This window comes from Callithrix jacchus, chromosome 3 (genome assembly GCF_049354715.1).
Source record: "Callithrix jacchus isolate 240 chromosome 3, calJac240_pri, whole genome shotgun sequence".
NCBI lineage: Eukaryota > Metazoa > Chordata > Mammalia > Primates > Cebidae > Callithrix > Callithrix jacchus.
This window is the reverse complement of record NC_133504.1, coordinates 103,097,254-103,116,365: the sequence shown is the minus strand read 5'-3', so window position 1 is coordinate 103,116,365 and position 19,112 is coordinate 103,097,254. Positions and strand designations below refer to the sequence as shown.

Here is a 19,112-nt window from a genome sequence, read left to right as displayed (position 1 = left end):
AATTATTTTTGGTGAGATTATTTATCTCCAACATTAGATTTGTAAATAAGGTAAACAAATGTCATTATTTCAGCGATGTTACTAATAACTAAATGCTACAGCAAGAAAATTCTTCTGCCTCCCCACCATTCTATCACTATGTAGTCTTCCAGTCAACTGTCTTGGGACAAGCAGAAGAGGAAGCAATTCTCTACAAACGCCAGAATCAAAATGCGTTGGCAATCAATAAAGGGACAATAAAAGATCTCTAATATAATTCCTTTGGTTAAAATTAATTTCTAAGAATTTGTGTCAGTAGACAGTGATGGGGTTCAAGACACACTACCCCAGCATATGGCACCTTGGCATTTAAGAAAGCAGCAGAAGCAGGAAGGGCTTTTTGACCTTCTCCCCACTCTTCTCCCATGAAGCAGGCCATAAAAGAATTATCTGATCTTCCTCTGAAGCAGGTTATAAGACCCTTTTGTAAGAAATGCCCTCTCTAAACCTAGAGGAAAGGAATGTCTTTATCTCTGAAGACACAGGGACGCAGAGAAGAATCTGAACAAACAGGGCTTGCTAAGTTTTTCCCAGTTTATTAGCATTATATGATACTCCTTTAGTGCAGTCATTCTTCTCTTTCATCAAAGTTAGCCCAAAAATACACTGGTTTCCCTTTTTCTTTGGTTCTTCATTTCTGAAGGCTCTTGAGTCACATAAAACTTAAATAAATTTGTATGCTTCTCTCTTGGTAATCTGCATTTTGTTATAGGTGATTCAGCCATATTTTAGCCACTGGTGGGAAAAGAATCTTTTCTTCTTCACAACAGGATGGTTGATCAGGTTGAATTCTTATGAATTGGTGAGGGTTGGGCTAGAAAGGAAGCTGCTTTAAACAAATGAAGGAAGTCATGAAACTTCTGGGTCTGTTGAAAGCTTCTCATTTATTCCTGTTAACAGTATGAGAGAGACATAACGAAACAGAAATTTTAATAATATGAGAAGTCTTGAAATTGTTTCAGTTTTCAATCCTTTCATAAAGGAAAGCTAATATAAAATAAGAAATTTATAGCATATACATGCACGAAGGAAAGATAGAATCTGTTTTATTAATCTTGTAGAGAAACAAATATTAATACAGTCAACAAGCCTGGAAAAAGATGAAAATGTGTTTTTCTGCTGTTCAACCTGAAAATCTAAGTAAGAACTTTGATTCTTTTTCCCTCAAGATGGAAGACATTAATTTAAAATGCTACTCATGTAAGTAAGCTACAGTCTTAGAAATGGTATCTCTTCGTAATGAGGTGTTTTATTCATAGAAAGAAATAGAAATTAGGGATTTCAACGCGGAAGAGTTTGAAACTAAGCCCTTGTTAAGTGCTCTCCAACTGCAGCCTGGGGAGGGTGTGTTAGCAGCATCCAAAATCACTGCTGACGTCATCACCCTACAAAAGAAGAGTCCATCTGATTATCCAATGGGATGAGGCCTCTTAACTTACTGAACCTCTTTTTACTCTGATTCCATACTCACTGAGCAAACTTCTGACCTAAATTTTATTTTTCAATTAGGCTTTCCTGGAAGTAAAATGACATGAAGGTTCACATTGCTTCACGGGTATCCTTTTAGTGTAAATTAACAAATTCAACCTCTGGATTTTTTACAAGCTTCTAACAGATAACTAATATGAATGAGTCCCTGAAAGTATGTTTAGCAGTTGAACTAATAATAAAGTGAATTTCTGAGCATACTCAGTTTTAAATTAATAGAATTCCATAAATTAGATTTATTTGTCCTGAAAGTTTCCATTTGGAAAAAAAAAACTGCCAAACATTCTTTTTTCCCCCAACTTTTGAACTGCAATATGGATGAACTGAAACTCACATTCCTTCATTTAACCTGAAAAATAATTTGTGAAATCTTGACACATGTAATACTTATGTTTAAAACTATGTTTAAAACTTTAATTTAAATTAAAGTAATCCCGGCACTATCACTTGAAGCCAAGAGTTTGAGACCAGCTTGGGCAACACAGTGAGACCTTGTCTCACAATAAAAAATAAATAAAACAAAAGTATCTGGGTGTGGTGACCCATGCCTGCAACTCTAGCTCCTTGGGAGTCTGAGGTGGGAGGATTGCTTGAGCCCAGGAGATCGAGGCTGCAGTGAGTTTTGATTGCATCACTGCACTCCAGCCTGGGTGATAGAGCAAGACCCTATCTCAAAAACAAAACAAAACGAAACAACAATAACAAACACCCAAAAGTAAATTATGTTAATGATGGTCATTACTGAGGCTGTTCATTATATTATTCTTGAGTGTTCATTATATTATTCTATTTTCAAGAATTTAAAAAGTAAAACCAAAACAAAAAACAAACAAGACATACCAGGAGATTTAAAATCCATCTTCAAAGAACTTTCTAAAATGGAGATAATGTGATTTGTTCTCTGCCTGGATTTTCGGTGTATTTGTCTTCACAACAAGTAAAACTTTAGCTCCAGTTATTTGGGCAGTGCTATCAGGTGTCCACCAGCTCTGCCTCTGGCTCTGAGTTCTTTCTGTGCCAGAGGCACTATATTTGGATCTGGGTATAACAGTTGATACTTTGGCTCCAGTTGTAATGAACCAACTCATTTCTTTTCTAGGAGGGATTGTCACTTACTTGCCCTTGCTAATCATATTGAAGTATTTTTAAATAGGTAGCATTTTGATTTTCCTGGGAGGGATGTGTTTCTGCTGTCTTGATGAAAGAATTAGAAGCTTTAAAAAAAAATTTTTTTTTTTAATGCCAAGGTCTCTATCCCCTTATATGCCAAGGGGATCTCTTGTTCAAAATTTATATATGTTTCTGTCTTTGGGCTAGAAACACTTTAGTGTTACAGAGTCTAAGTTCCAAAATGATAACACATTGATTTAACTGCCATATATATATATATATATATGCACACACACATATATATATATACATATATATATACACATACATACATACATTTAATAAGTTTCTAATAACAAATTTACTAAACAATATAAATTTAAATAATATAAAACTATGTTAAATATAACAAGAGAACAAAATTTGTCAAGGAATCTGACCAGATAAATATAAAGAAAACTAGAACTGTCTTTAGTTTTCTTCCCCCTACAGATTAAGTCTTCCATAGAGAGACTTACTGGTCCAATACATTTTTTAATTGATATTAATTTAGAAAATGTGGTATTTATTTTGCCTATGTTTTTTGTTACTTTAACCAGTGTGTTTGGGATGTTTGTTTAAAAATTATCAAAATTACCTTTTAACATTTAATATAACTGATTAAGACTGCTCTTTGAAGATTGATTAAGGTGTGTCTATATCAAAAACTTGGGTTAAATTTTAAAATAAAATAAAATTACTTTTTTTATTTTTTGAGATGGGATTTCACTCTTATTGCCCAGGCTGGAGTGCAATGGCGTGATGTCAGCTCACTGCACCCTCTGCCTCCTGGATTCAAGCAATTTCCTGCCTCAGCCTTCCGAGTAGCTGGGATTATAGGCATGCTCCACCATGCCTGGCTAATTGTTTTGTGTTTTAGTAGAGCTGGGGTTTTTCCATGTTGGTCAGGCTGGTCTTGAACTCCCGACCTCAGCTGATCTGCCCGCCTAGGCCTCCCAGTGTTGGAATTACAAGTGTGAGCCACTGCGCCCGGCCTCCTTTTCTCCTTTTTCTTTTTTTTTCTTTTACAGAAGGAGTTGCCCAGGCTGGAGTGTAGTGGCACAATCTTGGCTAACTGCAATCTCCGCCTCCTGGGTTCAAGCAATTCTCTTGCCTCAGCCTCCGGAGTAGCTGGGACTACAGGCACACACCACCACCCCTGGCTATTTTCTTTAGTACTTTAGTAGAGATGGAGTTTCACCATGTTGCTCAGGCTGGTCTCAAACTCCTGAGCTCAGGCAATCTGCCTGCCTGGGCCTCCCAAATTGCTAGGATTACAGGTGTGAGACACCTCGCCTAGCCTACATAATTAAAATGTCTAATAATTTGGTTTTACCTAGATCAAACTTGTAAATATTTTATTTTTTAGGCTTAATTTGGATGTTTGACTGGTATTAATGGAACAACCATATATATGTTCCCATATTTTTCTTCCTAGAAGAAATTTATAGGAAAAACCAAACATTCAGTGAAGATTTAAATTTGGTTTTTCTGCTTTTTCACATACTGAAAAATAAGCTATTATTATGAGGGGGCTCCTTTCTATAGAAACAGCTATAAATCTTAAAAGAAATAATGGTTTCTGCTTAAACTATTTGAGAAAATATTTTTTACAATCTGGTTTATGGATATATCTTCCAATCCTGAAAAGACTTTTATTATAATTAATTATTTAACCTTATTGTAGTTTACCTAATGCCATGTGTTACTTATGCAAAACATAAAAATAGTCAAGAAAGTTTATGATCCTGAAATAGAACCATGTTAGGCTGAATCAGACTTTCACAAAAAGAGAATTCCAGAGATACAAACTTCCATAATATACTCTGTAAAAGCAGCCATGTATTTTAGTTAAGTACATAGTCATAAAGGCAGATTTCCTGGCTTTAAAACTTGGCTCTGCCTATACTACCTAGATGTACAACTGTGAGGAAGTTACACTAACACTGCGTCTTCATTTTCTTATCGGAAGAAACTATAATAGTAAGTACTTAGGTTGCTGTGATAAAATAAGTCAATACATGTGAGGGGGACTATTTAGTTTTTATTATATTTATATGCAGAAGAATGTTTAGCTTTTATTAAATGTTTTATTAAATCTTTAATAAGAAATTATTATTAAAAATTCCCATTTGTTCCAAAGGTATTTGTTACGTATGTATGAATGTATGTGACCAAAGTATGTGTATCTAATCATGTTATGTGTATTGATATGTACTACTGCTACTACTCCTGATTTTCAGTTTATTATAAAAGTAAAACATTTTCATAGAAAATTGGAAAAGTGTAAAAACCAATAGAAGTATAAGAAAATTACCCCTAAGTTTCACCTCCTAGAGGGCAACCATTGATAACATTTATAGTTGCACTTTTTCCATGAATTTCAAAATGTAAGCGTTAATGTGTAATATAATATTTAACTGAAAATGGTTAGATTTTGTTATTCATACACAGCAAAACTCCTGTTATGTTGTTCAAACCTTTAAATTCGGAGATGAAACAGGCATCAAACTTTGGCTAGAGTATTGTTCAGAAAACATTTTGTCATGTGGAATAATCAGATCATGAAAATATTTAGATTCCAGTTTCATATCTCATAGTTTAAAAAATTGTCTTGTTTACTTTCTTCATCTGTTAACCTTTTCACAGCTGAGAGAAAGTAGCTTTGAGAAAATTCCCAGAATTAGTTTTATGAAATTAAATGTTGATAGGTATGTGCATATTGCACAGATTGGCAGAATTTGCTGTGATGTGTAAATTAAGTATCATCAATGGGATAGTCTAGTTTTAGTATATGTTATTGATCCACGATTATTCTTTCATAGTATTCCTTATTTTAGAAACAATTCCATGTTTTAATCAGATTTTTTTAATGAGTTGATTCATCGCTCATAGGACTATATCCCTTACATTTTGGCTAGGAATTACATGCCTTAATGCATTCCACGATGACTACAAATGTGGGTACCTTCCAACTAAAATATTAGTTTCCTTGCTTTCCCAGAGTATATAAATGGATTTGAAAAACATTTAGTAGAGGTACTATTTTTTGGGTGGAGAGGTTTTACTATAAATAAAGTGTGTTAGGATTAGGTTTCTCCAAGGATCTTTCCAATCCAAAATGCCACTTACTTTAAGACTTCATTTGTACATTTGCCTTGTTAATAATTATGTCCTCATAGCCCCGCTGTTGATGGAAGATCCATGGAAAAGCTTCAGAAATTCTACACCCAGACATGTAAAAGACTAATGAATCAGCAGAGATTAGATCAGTAGTTCGGGACCAAAAACCATACTTAAAGAAATTGAGATTTAAAAGTCAATTAATTTAAAATTAATTTTTGACTAATACAAGCTTATATTATCATAATGAATTTAATCAGTTCATGTAGTTTTTCAAAAACCTTGTGTCATTTTATTCTTACCATACAGAATGTATTATAAATACGAAATGTAAAGAATGGCCTCATAATCTAATTTCCCAAATATAACTACTATATATACAACATGTATATGTAAATGTAAATAAGGTCTAGAATAAGAAGTGTTTTATTTGTCATTCAGAATATTCACAACTGGTATTAGCTCTTATTGGTTAGAAAGTTGATAATGAAAAAAAAAGAAGACATTTATTTCAAGATTTTAAATGATGGTGGGTTATACCATACCACCTGATAGAAACACTCCAAAAAACTCTAAAATGCCTAATTTAAAAAGTCATCAATTTTAAAAATCCAAAAAGAAAAAATTTCAATATTTTTCCAAGAAATGAATTTGCTTTGACATCACATATCTTTGGTGCATGATAGACACTAAATAAGAGTGTATGGAAGTTTGGTGACTTATGCAAAGGTGTTGATGATTAAAAGAATCACCCATAATGTGCTAGTCAGGGTCTTGAGCAGAAAGAGATGGTTTACTCAAATGTGTTTAATTGAAAATAATTTAATAAAGGACTCTGTATAGTGGAATGGGTAGGGTGTCTTCTTCTACCTTTTATAAATAAGATCTTTCTAACTGAGCATTATCACAGTGAGCATTCTCTGTGTTCTTTTTTTCACATTTTTCTTAACTCCTTAGTAGAAATCTGGAAGGTATTATGATGAGTACATAATGCTAACGAGATAAATAAAAAGTTAATGATCTTTTCATTTCTCTCTTTTTGGTATCCTAACACAGTGCTTCTCAACTCTTTTTACATCAAGGCAAGCTTGAAAACTGGGAAAATGGATGAGGCTTCCAATTCTAGTCTGCCCCACCTCCCAGGTTGAGAAGATTAATTTCATGGCAAAACCAACTAATTGGGAAATTCTGATCTAGGCTCATTTCTTACTTTAACATTCTTAAAATACAGTAGTTCCCCCTTATCCGTGTTTTCACTTTCTGCAGTTTCAGTTACTTACAGTCAACTGTAGTCCAAAAATATTCAATGGAAAAATTCCATTTAAGAAAAATTCATGTTTTAAATTGCATGCTATTCTGTGTAGTGTGACGAAATCTCACACCATCCTGCTCCATCCCACCCAGAACATGAGTCGTTCCTTTGTCCAGCATATTCATGCTGCATATACTACCCACCCTGTTAGTCACTTAGCAGCCATTTTAGTTACTAGTTCTACTGTCCCTGTATGACAGTGCTTATGCTCAGGTAATCCTTATTTTACTAAACAGTGCCCCCAAAGCGTCAGAATAGTGATGATGGGATTTTGGACATGCCAAAGAGAAACCATAAATTGCTTCCTTCAAGTGAAAAGGTGAAAATTCTCAACTTAACAAGGAAATAAGAAAATTGTATGCCAAAGTTACTAAGATTTATGGTAAGAATGAAGCTTCTATCCGTGAAATTGTGAAGGAAAAAGAAATTCACACATAGTTTATGTAGGGTTAGGTGCGATTCTGGTTTCAGGTATCTACTGGGGGTCTGAAATGTATCTTCTGAGGATAAGGGAGGGACTACTGTAACATCATATACCAAATTTTTACAATTATTGAACCCACATGTCCATCTCATCTCCACAATTGCTCCCATGTATTCTCTATCATCTCAACCATTCACTAGACTCCTCAATGAACTGACTTTATCTGACTAAAACATCAGATTGACTGAATCTTGATCTTATCATGAGGAATATTCCTCCACTTCGGAAAATCTCAAGTTTGGGGCTTCCTGATACCTTTTTCCAGTGTCCATCCTATCTAGCCTTCTTAATTATACCCCTCACTAACCAACCATCGCCTTTTTTTTCTTACTAGAAAGTGCCAGTAAAATGCATAGTTATTTGCTCCTCTTCATTCAATCAGTATCAGTTATGAATACCACCCACCAAATCGAGACTTGAATCCCTGAGGCTAAACTTTGCCATCTTCCTCAATTACACATTTACTCAGTTTATCTAATGGATCTACTCTTACAGTCTTTCCATTCGTTATTCCTTCCCACTCTCTCCATGCCTGATTTAGTTCTGCCCTTCTCCCAGGATTCTTTAGTAAACTTTAGAATGACACTGTGCCTTCTATCTTTTCTCCCTAAGTTACCAAATGTTTCTTTAGTTATTAGAATAGTTAATGCTTCCTTTCCATTCTAGAGTTTAAACTTGAAATGCTCATGAGTGGTTTATTTACCTTCCAGGATTAGGACTTAAAAGATAAATTGACTCAGTAACATAGGAACTTTTAAAAGACTGGCACTTTATAGTTTATTGGTTGCAACTGTAAAAACTTGTCACAGCCATGCCATGTTGTAATTAAGTTTCTGTTATTTTTGAAGTGCTACGAGAGGTTCTGAGTCATACATTGGATAATAAAATGTCAGAGAAAACATAAAACATTTATGTGCTTAGGTAAATACTGTATTTAGATGGAATATTCTTAGAAACTCTTCCAGCTAAAAAAAAAAAACACAAAAAAAAACTCTTCCTGCTAAGTAAGTTAATGTTTTGATCTCCCTAACACCCCCCACCCCTGACACCTGTACTCTTTCACTGGTTATGATAAAATAAAGCTTTTAATATGGTTTCCTTTGTGGTCAGTGTCTCATTACTTAGCCCTGTAGAGTTAATGAGGCCGAGGACATTGGTTTGATTTCCTAATGGACCAGTAACTTGTGATCATCTGTAGTCACAGACTGTCCTTCAAATCATGGTCAACCATTTCATAAATGTTAGTTATGAGGGAAACAGACAAGGGGAGTCAGAATGGCTCTGTAGCAATTCATTATAAAACAAGTTAAGGCACATGCTGTCTTGGAAGTGGCTCAGGAGTTTCATCTTCCCTTATATACAAATTACTCAGCAGTTATTTTATTTCCATAATTTGCTATGGATTACACCTCTATGACCCTCAGCAGTGTTAGTTTCTAAAGCATTCTATCTTTCTCTGGTCTTTGAGCTGGATGGCTTACTGAATTTACCAAGAGATAGTGTGTTGTGATGAAAATAACATGGTTTTTGGAATCAGACTTTTTGCTCTACTACCATCTCTGATCATTTGTGTGCCCTTGGTTAAATTTCAGAATCTTCAAGTTCCTATTTCTTCCTCTGAAAAAAAAATCTACTTTATATGGTTGTAAGAATTCGGTAGAATAATGTACATAGGGCACTAAGAATATAGTACTTGCATAATGAATGTCAAAGTTCTCAACTTGTTTTTTATGATACGTAAATAAATCTAATCAATTGATTAGGAAAGTTTTCATATGGCTACCATGGATTTAATCCTTACTTGGTGCCAAGCATGATGTATAGTCTTTTATGTATATTATCTCTATTCCTCATGACAATCTCACAACGTTATTTACAATTATCATTTCCTTTGAGATGAGAAAACTGAGATAAATTGCTATCTGGAATGCATGGTTCTCACCTGAGCACAGTTCATAGTAAATTGGAGACATAGAGACATAGCACTATCTCTAGGGAAGTAGTTTTTAAGCATTGCGGTTTAATAATTACCTGGAGGTGAGGAGGGAGTGTTTGTTAAAAAGATTCCAAGGGCTCACCTGCAAGGATTCTGGGTCCAGAGGGGACCCAGGAAAATGCAACTTTAACAAGCTGTCCATGTCATTTTGATGCAATTGGTCCTTTCAAGGACACTTGGATAAAGATCAGTCTATGCAAGACACCTTAATTTGGTTAATTTAATCCATAGCCCAGGATTTAAACAGCAGTAGGAGGAAGAACTTCAGAGACAGGCTAGCAATTGTGGGGTAAAGTGGAATTTGCATAAGTAAGCAACAGTCTGCCCACTCTCAGCTCTTCCTCATCACCTCAAGAGGCTTATCCTCTGGTGATAACTCCATAGGCTATCTGCAGTTGATGTCTTTAAATTAATCTTTGTTGATCCAGGCTCAATTTAACTGTATCAACAGCAAACAGATGAGGAGGGGCAGAGTTGGGACTCCTACAGGTTACCTCGAGCCATGGCACAAGTTGTAATCACTTGCAACCTAAATTTTAATATCTATACATGGGATGGCATTCATTTTATAAAGTTATTGTAAGGACTAACGCACTGTATAGCACATGGTAGGTATTTGTAAATGGTAGCTATTGTTATTTTTATTTTTGTGTGAGATGTCAAACATGATAACCTATATTAGACTCTCTGAACCAGCTCTCACACTAGGAAACACTTTCCCCCAAAACCATCTTTTGGAAAAATGTGACGAAAGCTATGGACTGGTGCTGCCTGATGAAAATATAATGTGAAGCACAATGTAATTTTATTTATTTATTTTTAAAAGACAGAGTCTTGCTTTGTCACCCAGGCTACAATATGAAGGCAGGATCACAGGTGACTGCAGCCTCAAACTTCTGGGCTCAGCAATATGGATAGCAGGAACCTGGGACTACAGGTGTATACCACAACGCCCAGTTAATTTTTTGAATTTTTTTGTAGAGATGAGTGTTGCTATGTTGCCCATGGTAATCTCAAACTGCTGGCCTCAAGCCATCCCTCTCACCTCAGCCTCCCAAAGTGCTGGGATTATAGGTGTGAGCCACTGCACCCTACTCACATTAAGCAATTTTAAATTATCTAGTAGCCACATTTTTAAAATGGTGAAATTAATTTTAATCATATATTATTATATATACTTTTTTGAGATGGAGGCTTGCTTTGTAGCCTTGGCTGGAGTGCAGTGGCTCCATCTCGGCTCACTGCAACCTCTGCCTCCCGGGTTCAAGTGATTCTCCTGTCTCAGCCTCCCAAGAAACTGCGATTACAAGCATGCGCCACCATGCCTGGCTAATTTTTGTATTTTTATTAAGAGTCAGGTTTCACCATGTTGGCCATGCTGGAATGGAACTCCTAACCTAAGGTCATCTGCCTGCCTCGGCCTCACAAAGTGCTGGGATTACAGGCATGAGCCACCGTGCCTGGCTATAATCACATTAGGTAAAATAAAAAATTCATGGTCTCAGTCACGGTATTGAACAGATTTCAACTGTTCAATAGCCACATGTGGCCAGTGGCTACCGTTAGGGAAAGAGCAGCTTTGGATCTTCACCTTTAGAATTCTGCTTGCACTTGTAGGGGGCAGGGGTTCACGGACCTCAGAAATTCATCCTTGCTTTATATGCCTTGTTAAGAATTGTCTTTTTCACATTTTATAAGCAGTGCAAGAGTCTAGTTGCTTTCCGTATGTTCACTGAATATTATTCACGTTTTCTTATGAATAAAATTCCTCGGGCATATCAAGCAACCGTGTAGGAGCTGGAAAGTGGACTATTGATTTGGACCTAGAAAAATAAACTGAACATACAGTGGTTGAATCACTTTTGGCCGCTGTTTTCTATCACTGTCTTCTGGTGTGATGGACAGGGTTAACTTCTATCTGTTAGGGTTACCTTCCTGGCAGGTAAACTTCTGGGTCTGCCCTTTTCAGGCATATAAAGCTCTTTCAAAAAACAAACCCAACCAACCAACCAACCAAAAAAAAAAAAAAAAAAAACCCAGGCAGTAACCGCTGAACTTGCATAGAGATTTATCCAGTCTCCTTCTATTTTTAGGCAGAGCAACTGCTTGCCAATTCAAATTTCTGGAGAGAGAAATGCACCCAGTACAAAACGGACGCGAGGAGAGTTAGACCTTTACCAGGTAGCGCTCAAAATCCGCTAAGACTACTCCCACCGAAACTCGGTAGTAGCGTGATTGTCTTTCCCCGGCTACTTGAGCCAGCCCCAGCAAGCCCGCGCGCCCAGCGTCTCGGCCGCAGCCTTCCCCGCCTCGGCGCGGCGTAGCTAGTACCGGCCCGGAGGCGTGGCCGGGGGCGGAGGGGCGTGCCCCGGGCCGGGGGCGGGGCGAGGGAAAGCCAGGAGGCGGAAGTTCCCGCGGGCGGTGGGGACTGAGCCCGCTCCGCGAGTCACTTGTCAGCCCTCGTCTAAGGCGGAGGCAGCGCCGCGCCGGACCCGAGGTGAGTGGCGGCCGGTCGGCGATGCGCCTCTTGCATCTCCGAGAGGGAGGAGGGAAAGAAGCGTCCGCCTTGCGCCGAACGCGAGGAGGGAAGCCGGGCTGCGGATGAGGAGGGGGCGCTCTTCGCGCCGGGTTGGCTCCTCAGGTGCTTTCTGGGCGGATCGGCCGAGGTGGGAGAGCAGCTTGGGGAGAAGTGCGCCCGGGAAAGGGCAGCGCAGGAGTCTGCGTGAGTCCCCTGCACTCACGAGCCCTGGAGTCCCAGCAGCCCGGGCCAACCGGGACCGGAGTAGTGGAGACCGGGAAGCGGGAGGACGCCCAGTGGCGAGGGCCGGCGCGGACGGGCTCCCGGGCACTGCGGCTCCCACCCGCCCGGCTGCCGGCGTCGCCAGGGCACCACCGTGGCGTCTGGGTGCCCCGTCCTGCGCCAGTCTCTTGGGTGAGGGTAGGAAGCGGGACTCAACGGAAAAGGCGCGTTAGTGTTTCTTTGCTCTCAGGCTACTGAGAAGTATTTATTTCTCTCCCATATATTTACAGTTTTGTGTGACCTGTTTGGGGAAAACTTCTGCGGGTCCAGAAATTAAAGCTCATTTAAGAATCACATCTGTCACGAACACCAGATTTGCTAACACTTGAGTACTTGTTTGGGCTTTTCTAAGACCGTGCCTTCGGTGCGTTTGACAATAAGTGGAAAAAGGAAGGGCGTCTCGACAGGGCAGAGCTTGGAAAGAAAATTCGTGGCTGCGCTGGGCAGGGCAGGTCTAGGGTGTGATCTCCAGATCCTATCCCAAGTCCGCCTTTCCTGACGGGGAGGACGTCTGAACCCGCCTGCCACGGAAACAGCCGGCTCAGGAGCCTTATTTGGCAAACAAGGCTAGGCGTGAATCTCGCCTGGAAAACTGTCGGGTCGGCTGCTTTCATCCTGTGCCTGTGGCTTTGGTTCTTCAGCTTTACCTACGTTCTCTCCCCATTGCGGAGAAAGAGATTTTTAAGATATTTCTCTTTAATTTCAGGCCTTTTTTTGTCATCTGTGAAGTTCATCTTGAGTTCTCTTCCCCCCACTGTCACCCACTAAAGAAGCTGAGACAAGTGTGGGAAATACTAAGCTTCCTTCCCTAGTATTGGAGCAAAGACATCGTTTAGACATTCCCCAAAAGAAAATCCAGAACTGTACAAAAATTCCGACTTTTTCCACGCGTTTGAAAGCAGAGTATGCTATTTCCTGCTTGCTTGGTATTTGAGGAAGGATTTGGGCACTAATAACCAGATGGAGGAGACTTGGAAAGGCCAATAAAAATATTGCCGTTGCTTGGGGCACAGACTGTTTTAAGGCAAATGAATTCCAAATGAAGCTAGCAGAAGCAGCATCTAGAAATGAATGGACAGTGACTTGAAATGAAATGACACTGGTTTTGTAGTGTGGCTGTGACCTTGCCAGTGCTAGGAATTTTGATAACAAATGAAAAGTTAGGAAGGGAATCCCCAAATAAAGGGAACATGGGTTGATAATCTAAATGAAATACATTTTCTCATAGGGAAGAATGGGGCCAGAGGAAGTTGAGCCTAACTTTTATATTCCACCAGACACAAGTTAAAGATTAATAAAGGAGGGTAGGCCGCCCGTGAAATATCAGTTGGCTTTACATGCTTCTGATTTGTATTGTGTCAATATCAGGACAGTCCCTCTATTCGTTTTCTGAAAATCTCCTTTTTTCAGCGGGAAAGCAATTGAATTATGTGTGGCTCATTATTAACTTCCCGCTAGTAGTTTTTCACCTATATATACAGTTTGACTTCTGGCTTGGCCTTTGGATCTTTTTTAGCGCTCTGTGCCTGTTACTTCAATACATAAGTAATGGGTTATTGCCTAGTAGTTCAGTATACTACCATGCCAGTAGAAGAGCCCTTTTGGTTTCTGATACAATTTTCTGTAATTTTTTATTTTCCCTGATTCAATTTTTCCTTAAAAACCAGGCCTATTTGAATGTTTTGCCCCATTTTCCCTTTATGAGAAGAAGGAATGTTTGATTTAAATATACCTATGGTTCAAATATCTACAGCTGCGACTATGAATTTGGGGTGATGGGGCAGGAATTTTGAATGGATTAAAAAGTATTTTAAAACAGGTAATATTGGGTGGTGATTTGGTTGAATAGCTTAGATTTTTCCAAAGAAGTATGTTTTTAAAATTATAAAATCACGTATGTTTTTAATTTTTTTTTTTTTTTTTTTTTTTTTTTGAGACTGAGTTTCGCTCTTGTTACCCATGCTGGAGGGCAATGGCGCGATCTCTGCTCACTGCAACCTCCGCCTCCTGGGTTCAGGCAATTCTCCTGCCTCAACCTCCTGAGTAGCTGGGATTAGAGGTACACGCCACCATGCCCAGCTAATTTTTTGTATTTTTAGTAGAGATGGGGTTTCACCATGTTGACCAGGATGGTCTCGATCTGTTGACCTTGTGATCCACCCGCCTTGGCCTCCCAAAGTGCTGGGATTACAGGGTTAAGCCACCGCACCTGGCCTGTTTTTAATATTTTTTTAAAGAGAGAGAACTATTGTTTCTTAGTATTCCATTAAAAAAAAAAAAAAAAAAAAAACAGAAACAAAAAAACTCGGCCAGCGCGTTGGCTTATGCTTGTAATCCCAGCACTTTGGGAGGCTGAGGCAGGTGGATCACAAGGTCAAGAGGTCGATACTATCCTGGCCACCATGGTGAAACCCCATCTCTACTAAAAATACAAAAATTAGCTGGGCATGGTGGTGTGCCCCTGTAGTCCCAGCTACTCAGGAGGCTGAGGCAGGAGAATTGCTTGATCTCGGGAGGCGGAGGTTGCAATGAGCCGATATCACCCCACTGCACTCCAGCCTGAAAATAGAGTGAGACTCTGTCTAAAAAAAAACCAACAAAACAAAACAAACAAAACTCCATTCCTCTCTATCTCTCCTGCCACTATAACAGCCAATAGGAAACTCAAAATCAGACTTTTTTTTCTTTTTAAAAATTATATGAAGGTACTACTGTGAGAGTCATTACTTGCACACTTAAAGCAAAACAGACAAAAAGTATTGAAGTATTGGTACTTTTCTGAATTGCCAATTTCATTTGAATGCATTAAAGTTAACCCTGCACTTCTACCATATTTAGTGATAAACTTTTTCACTGAGTGGCAAATGCTTACTCTCTGCCTGGTGAGGTGTGTATATAAAACAAAAAGCATGTTGTGACTAACCTATCACTGTACTAGAGTATTGTCTATCGTTGACTATCTGAAGGAAAAATAGATATCACTTTAAGTGTGGAAAATACCATGTCCCTATAGGAGGAAATAGAAGTTGTAGTTGATGATTGGAGATAATAGTTTTATGCATTGAAAAACAGCTTCTCATTTTAAAGAATTAAGTATTTGGAAAGCACGAATGGGAGCTTACTGATTTGCAGGCTCTTTCACATGTCAGAGTAACTTAGAATTTAAGTGCAATTGAAAAACTCTTGCCAATGGCAGACAAAAGAATACGTGAAGTGGAGGGAAGGAGAAAATTATTTTGAATTCAATCTGAAATAAAATCTTGCTCTTTCTTATATACATGAGTGAAGTGTTTTGAAGTACATTGAGTTAAAATTTGTATCCAAGAAGCCACAAATTGGATTGTAGAAAGTTGTGAAATAGATTAAGTGTCTAGAAGTGTATTCTGATACGGAATTTTTAGACCATGGAAATTGCCATGAGTGTAGAAAATTTATATTAGCTGACAGATTGCCTTTTTTATTGAGATGGAGTTTCACTCTTGGCATCCAGGCTGGAGTGCAGTGGCTGAATCTCAGCTCACTGCAACCTCTATTTCCTGGTTTCAAGCTATTCTCCTGCCTCAGCCTCCTGAGTACGTAGGATTACAGATGCCTACTACCACGCCTGGTTAATTTGTGTATTTTTAATAGAAAATACAAAATTCACCACATTGGCCAGACTGGTCTTGAGCTCCTGACCTCAGGTGATCCGCCTCAGCTTCCCAAAGTACTGGGATTACAAGTGTGGGCCACCGCACCTGGCCACAGATTGCTTTTCTTAAACTGAAATTAATGAAGAACTTAATTTAGACTTATTCTCTATATCCTCTCATCCCCCAAAACAAAATGCTAAACATAATTTATGTAGTAGAGTTTGAAGTCAACATTTTTGCTGATCATCTAATTTTCTTTTACAGCATATTTCATTTTCTGTCATTGGACTTTGAACCATTAGAACCATGAGCAACTACAGCGTGTCACTGGTTGGCCCAGCTCCTTGGGGTTTCCGGCTGCAAGGCGGCAAGGATTTCAACATGCCTCTGACAATTTCTAGTGTAAGTAAACTTTACAGAAACAGATTTGATTATAGATAAAATCTTTCATCACCAGTAGGTTCTTAGTTCATTCAGTGCTTAGTCCCTGGACTGAGTTGTTTAATTCTCTGTTGACCTATCCTTTACTTACTATCTTGGCTCCTGGGATTTGATCTTGGCAAATTTGGTTATCTAAAGGATGAGGAGAGTGGATTTAGCGAGTATAACTGATTTCAATTTAACTTCTTTTCTGTTTTCCCTTATGTTATCAATAATAAAATGGAAAAACCATTTAGGGACAGACTGTAAATTTTTGAACTGTTCCTAATTTGGGAAATTCTCTGAATCTTAGTTTTGTTATATATAATTTTAGAAGGTTGTGCTATGGGATTTTAATCCTGTCAGTTTCAAAAGCTGTTTATTAAAAACTGTTGATTAAAATGGAATAAAATGATGGTTTTGGAATTGTTTTCTCAGCTCACTTTCTGGTGGAGGTGATAGCCAGCAGTAAGATGGCCAAAAGCTAATTACCCTTGAAGAGGAAATGAAGGGCTTGGAGCTCCAACTAGATAGTTAGCCTATGAATAATTGAGATTTGGCTTTTTACCTCATTAAACATTTAGTTTGAATGTATTCTGTGTATATATTTTAAGGATATGTTTTCATGATGATAATGATGATAGCACTCATGAGAGGAGTAACTGCAGCTTCTATTTATTGAGGTTTAACTATATATAAGGTACTGTGTCACTTTCATCACCAGTAGGGAATTATTACTATTAATTACTTACATAAATTTCTAAAAGGTTCTTTTTGCATATTCAAATAAATGTGAATTTCCATTTCTCCTTTACTCAAATGGTAGCATATAATACACACAGCTTTATACTTTGCTTGTTTCTCAACAATTTACCCTGGAGAACATTGTCTATTAATATATAAGGAAGTTTTTCTTTTAAACAATTGTATAATTTTCTTTCATAGGGAAAGTGACATTTAACCAGTCCCCTTCTGAAGAGTAGTTGTGTCATTTCCATATTACTGTTACAAACAGTAGTGCAGTGAATACCAAATATAAATACATACTTACATATGTGAATATATATACCTGTGTCATTTTGAAAGGTTGTGCCAATTTACACTTTTGTGCAACACGTGAAAATAGTATCTTACCAACAAACTTTTGGATTTTTACCAAGTGCTGCGAATGTGTCATCTCATTTAATTCTCATATCAACCTGCAAAATAGTGGGATTATTCCCACTGTATATAACTGCTATGAGCTCACATGGCTTGTATGGAAGAGCTGACTTTCCAACAGTTATGCTATTCTGCCTCTTTAATAATTCACTTTACCTTATATTTAGTTACTTTGTTTCTTTAATCAGATATTTAGAAGATTGTCATTTCGGTTAATAATATACAGGTATATATACATATATATACACACACACACATATACATACTCGACATCTTATATGTATATCTAACTTTTGAAAGATTAAAAATAAGTTTATAACACCAAAATATCCTTATTAAAATATTGCAAATCCCATTTTACTAATGGAGTTTCCTTTGTTTCTTGGCTGTTGATTTTTTTAAAGTTATCTTTAATTTATCAATTTCTGCCTTAATTTCAGTTAGATTTTATAATTAGATTTATATTTAATCCAGCCTGCAAGTTTTAACACCTTTCATGGTTGGATGAAATTTTAAATGTAAAGCATCCATGTGAAGATGTGTCATGTGATTTATTCCTGTTTGAGGGAGTTGGTATTTTATTTCTTCTGCTGACAATCTATTATGAGAACAGGAACAATCCTTGAGTATTATTGGTTTTTATGTTTTGTTAGCACTTTATATTTTAAATTCTACTTTAATTATCTAAAGAAAGTTAGTATTTAGTTTAAATGCTTACTTTTTTGCTGAAAAAAGTTAAGAAACAGATTGACACCTAAATGAGCCAAACTTAAATTTCATTTTGTTGTGTGGTAATAGAAATGCAAATTGAGTATGTAGGTGAATTTTGTGGTACTGTGCCTTTAAAAAAGTTTCCTGTGCTTCACTTTCCTGGCAGACAGTTTGAGGTACTAGCTCCATGTTGTGATGCTGATACAACAGAACACTGTGTACATACATATGTGCCCTCCCCTGGCACCGAAGAAATGCTTTCCTTGTGTAGACAGAGTGCTAATTAAAGGATTTTGAACATACTGATTAAAAGAGACTATGGTAACAAAGCTGCTGAGTTATTTCTGTTCTCTTACAAAAGTCTCTGCCATCTACTGTGACCTTTTTGGGCCTTGTGCAGTGGGGCATGCAATTCATTCTGGACTGGAGAGGATTGGAAGGGGAGGGGGGAGAAGAGAAGGGAATGTTGGCTCAATTGGGCTGCTAGGCTCTTGGCCTTTCATTGTAGTTATTTTTAACCCCTTGTGTGTTTTAAATATGCCTAGTAACATTGCCTCATAAAGGTTTGTGTTTAATAACTAATTTATATTGTGGTAAGATTGTTAATCATATAAATTTTTAACTTACTCTCATCCTAATTAGTTCTTTAGTTATACTTTTTCTGCCTTAATTATGTAAAATTACTGGGATATTACTAGTCATCAGGTTCTTTAATTTATGGTATCAAGAAACAATTAAAACCTGAAACCATGCTTAAAACATGTAATTTAATGATTCACTTACTTTAATAATGCATA

The 19,112-nt window shown here is 37.5% G+C and overlaps 1 protein-coding gene and 1 long non-coding RNA gene across 44 annotated transcripts in view; one reads left to right on the top strand and one right to left on the bottom strand.

Moving 5' to 3' along the window:
• Nucleotides 1–553: 553 nt before the first annotated feature.
• LOC118152075 (uncharacterized) lies at nt 554–2,455 on the bottom strand. Its single transcript, XR_004740424.3, has 2 exons — nt 2,368–2,455; nt 554–929 (listed from the first exon to the last, which is right to left on the bottom strand). It is a non-coding gene; the product is annotated as an uncharacterized LOC118152075 (long non-coding RNA).
• Nucleotides 2,456–11,988: 9,533 nt separating this feature from the next.
• PDLIM5 (PDZ and LIM domain 5) overlaps nt 11,989–19,112 on the top strand; it is a 216,725-nt gene continuing 209,601 nt past the window's right edge. For 38 of the 43 annotated variants that reach the window (XM_078366808.1, XM_078366817.1, XM_078366806.1 and 35 more), the window contains exons 1-2: nt 11,989–12,088; nt 16,288–16,425. In XM_078366808.1, coding sequence (XP_078222934.1) covers nt 16,330–16,425 — 96 coding nt within the window. In that variant the 5' untranslated portion in view covers nt 11,989–12,088; nt 16,288–16,329. Of the gene's footprint in view, nt 12,089–16,285; nt 16,426–19,112 lie in introns of those variants that run through there. The other 5 variants (XM_078366820.1, XM_054253139.2, XM_078366810.1 and 2 more) reach the window with 1 other exon arrangement.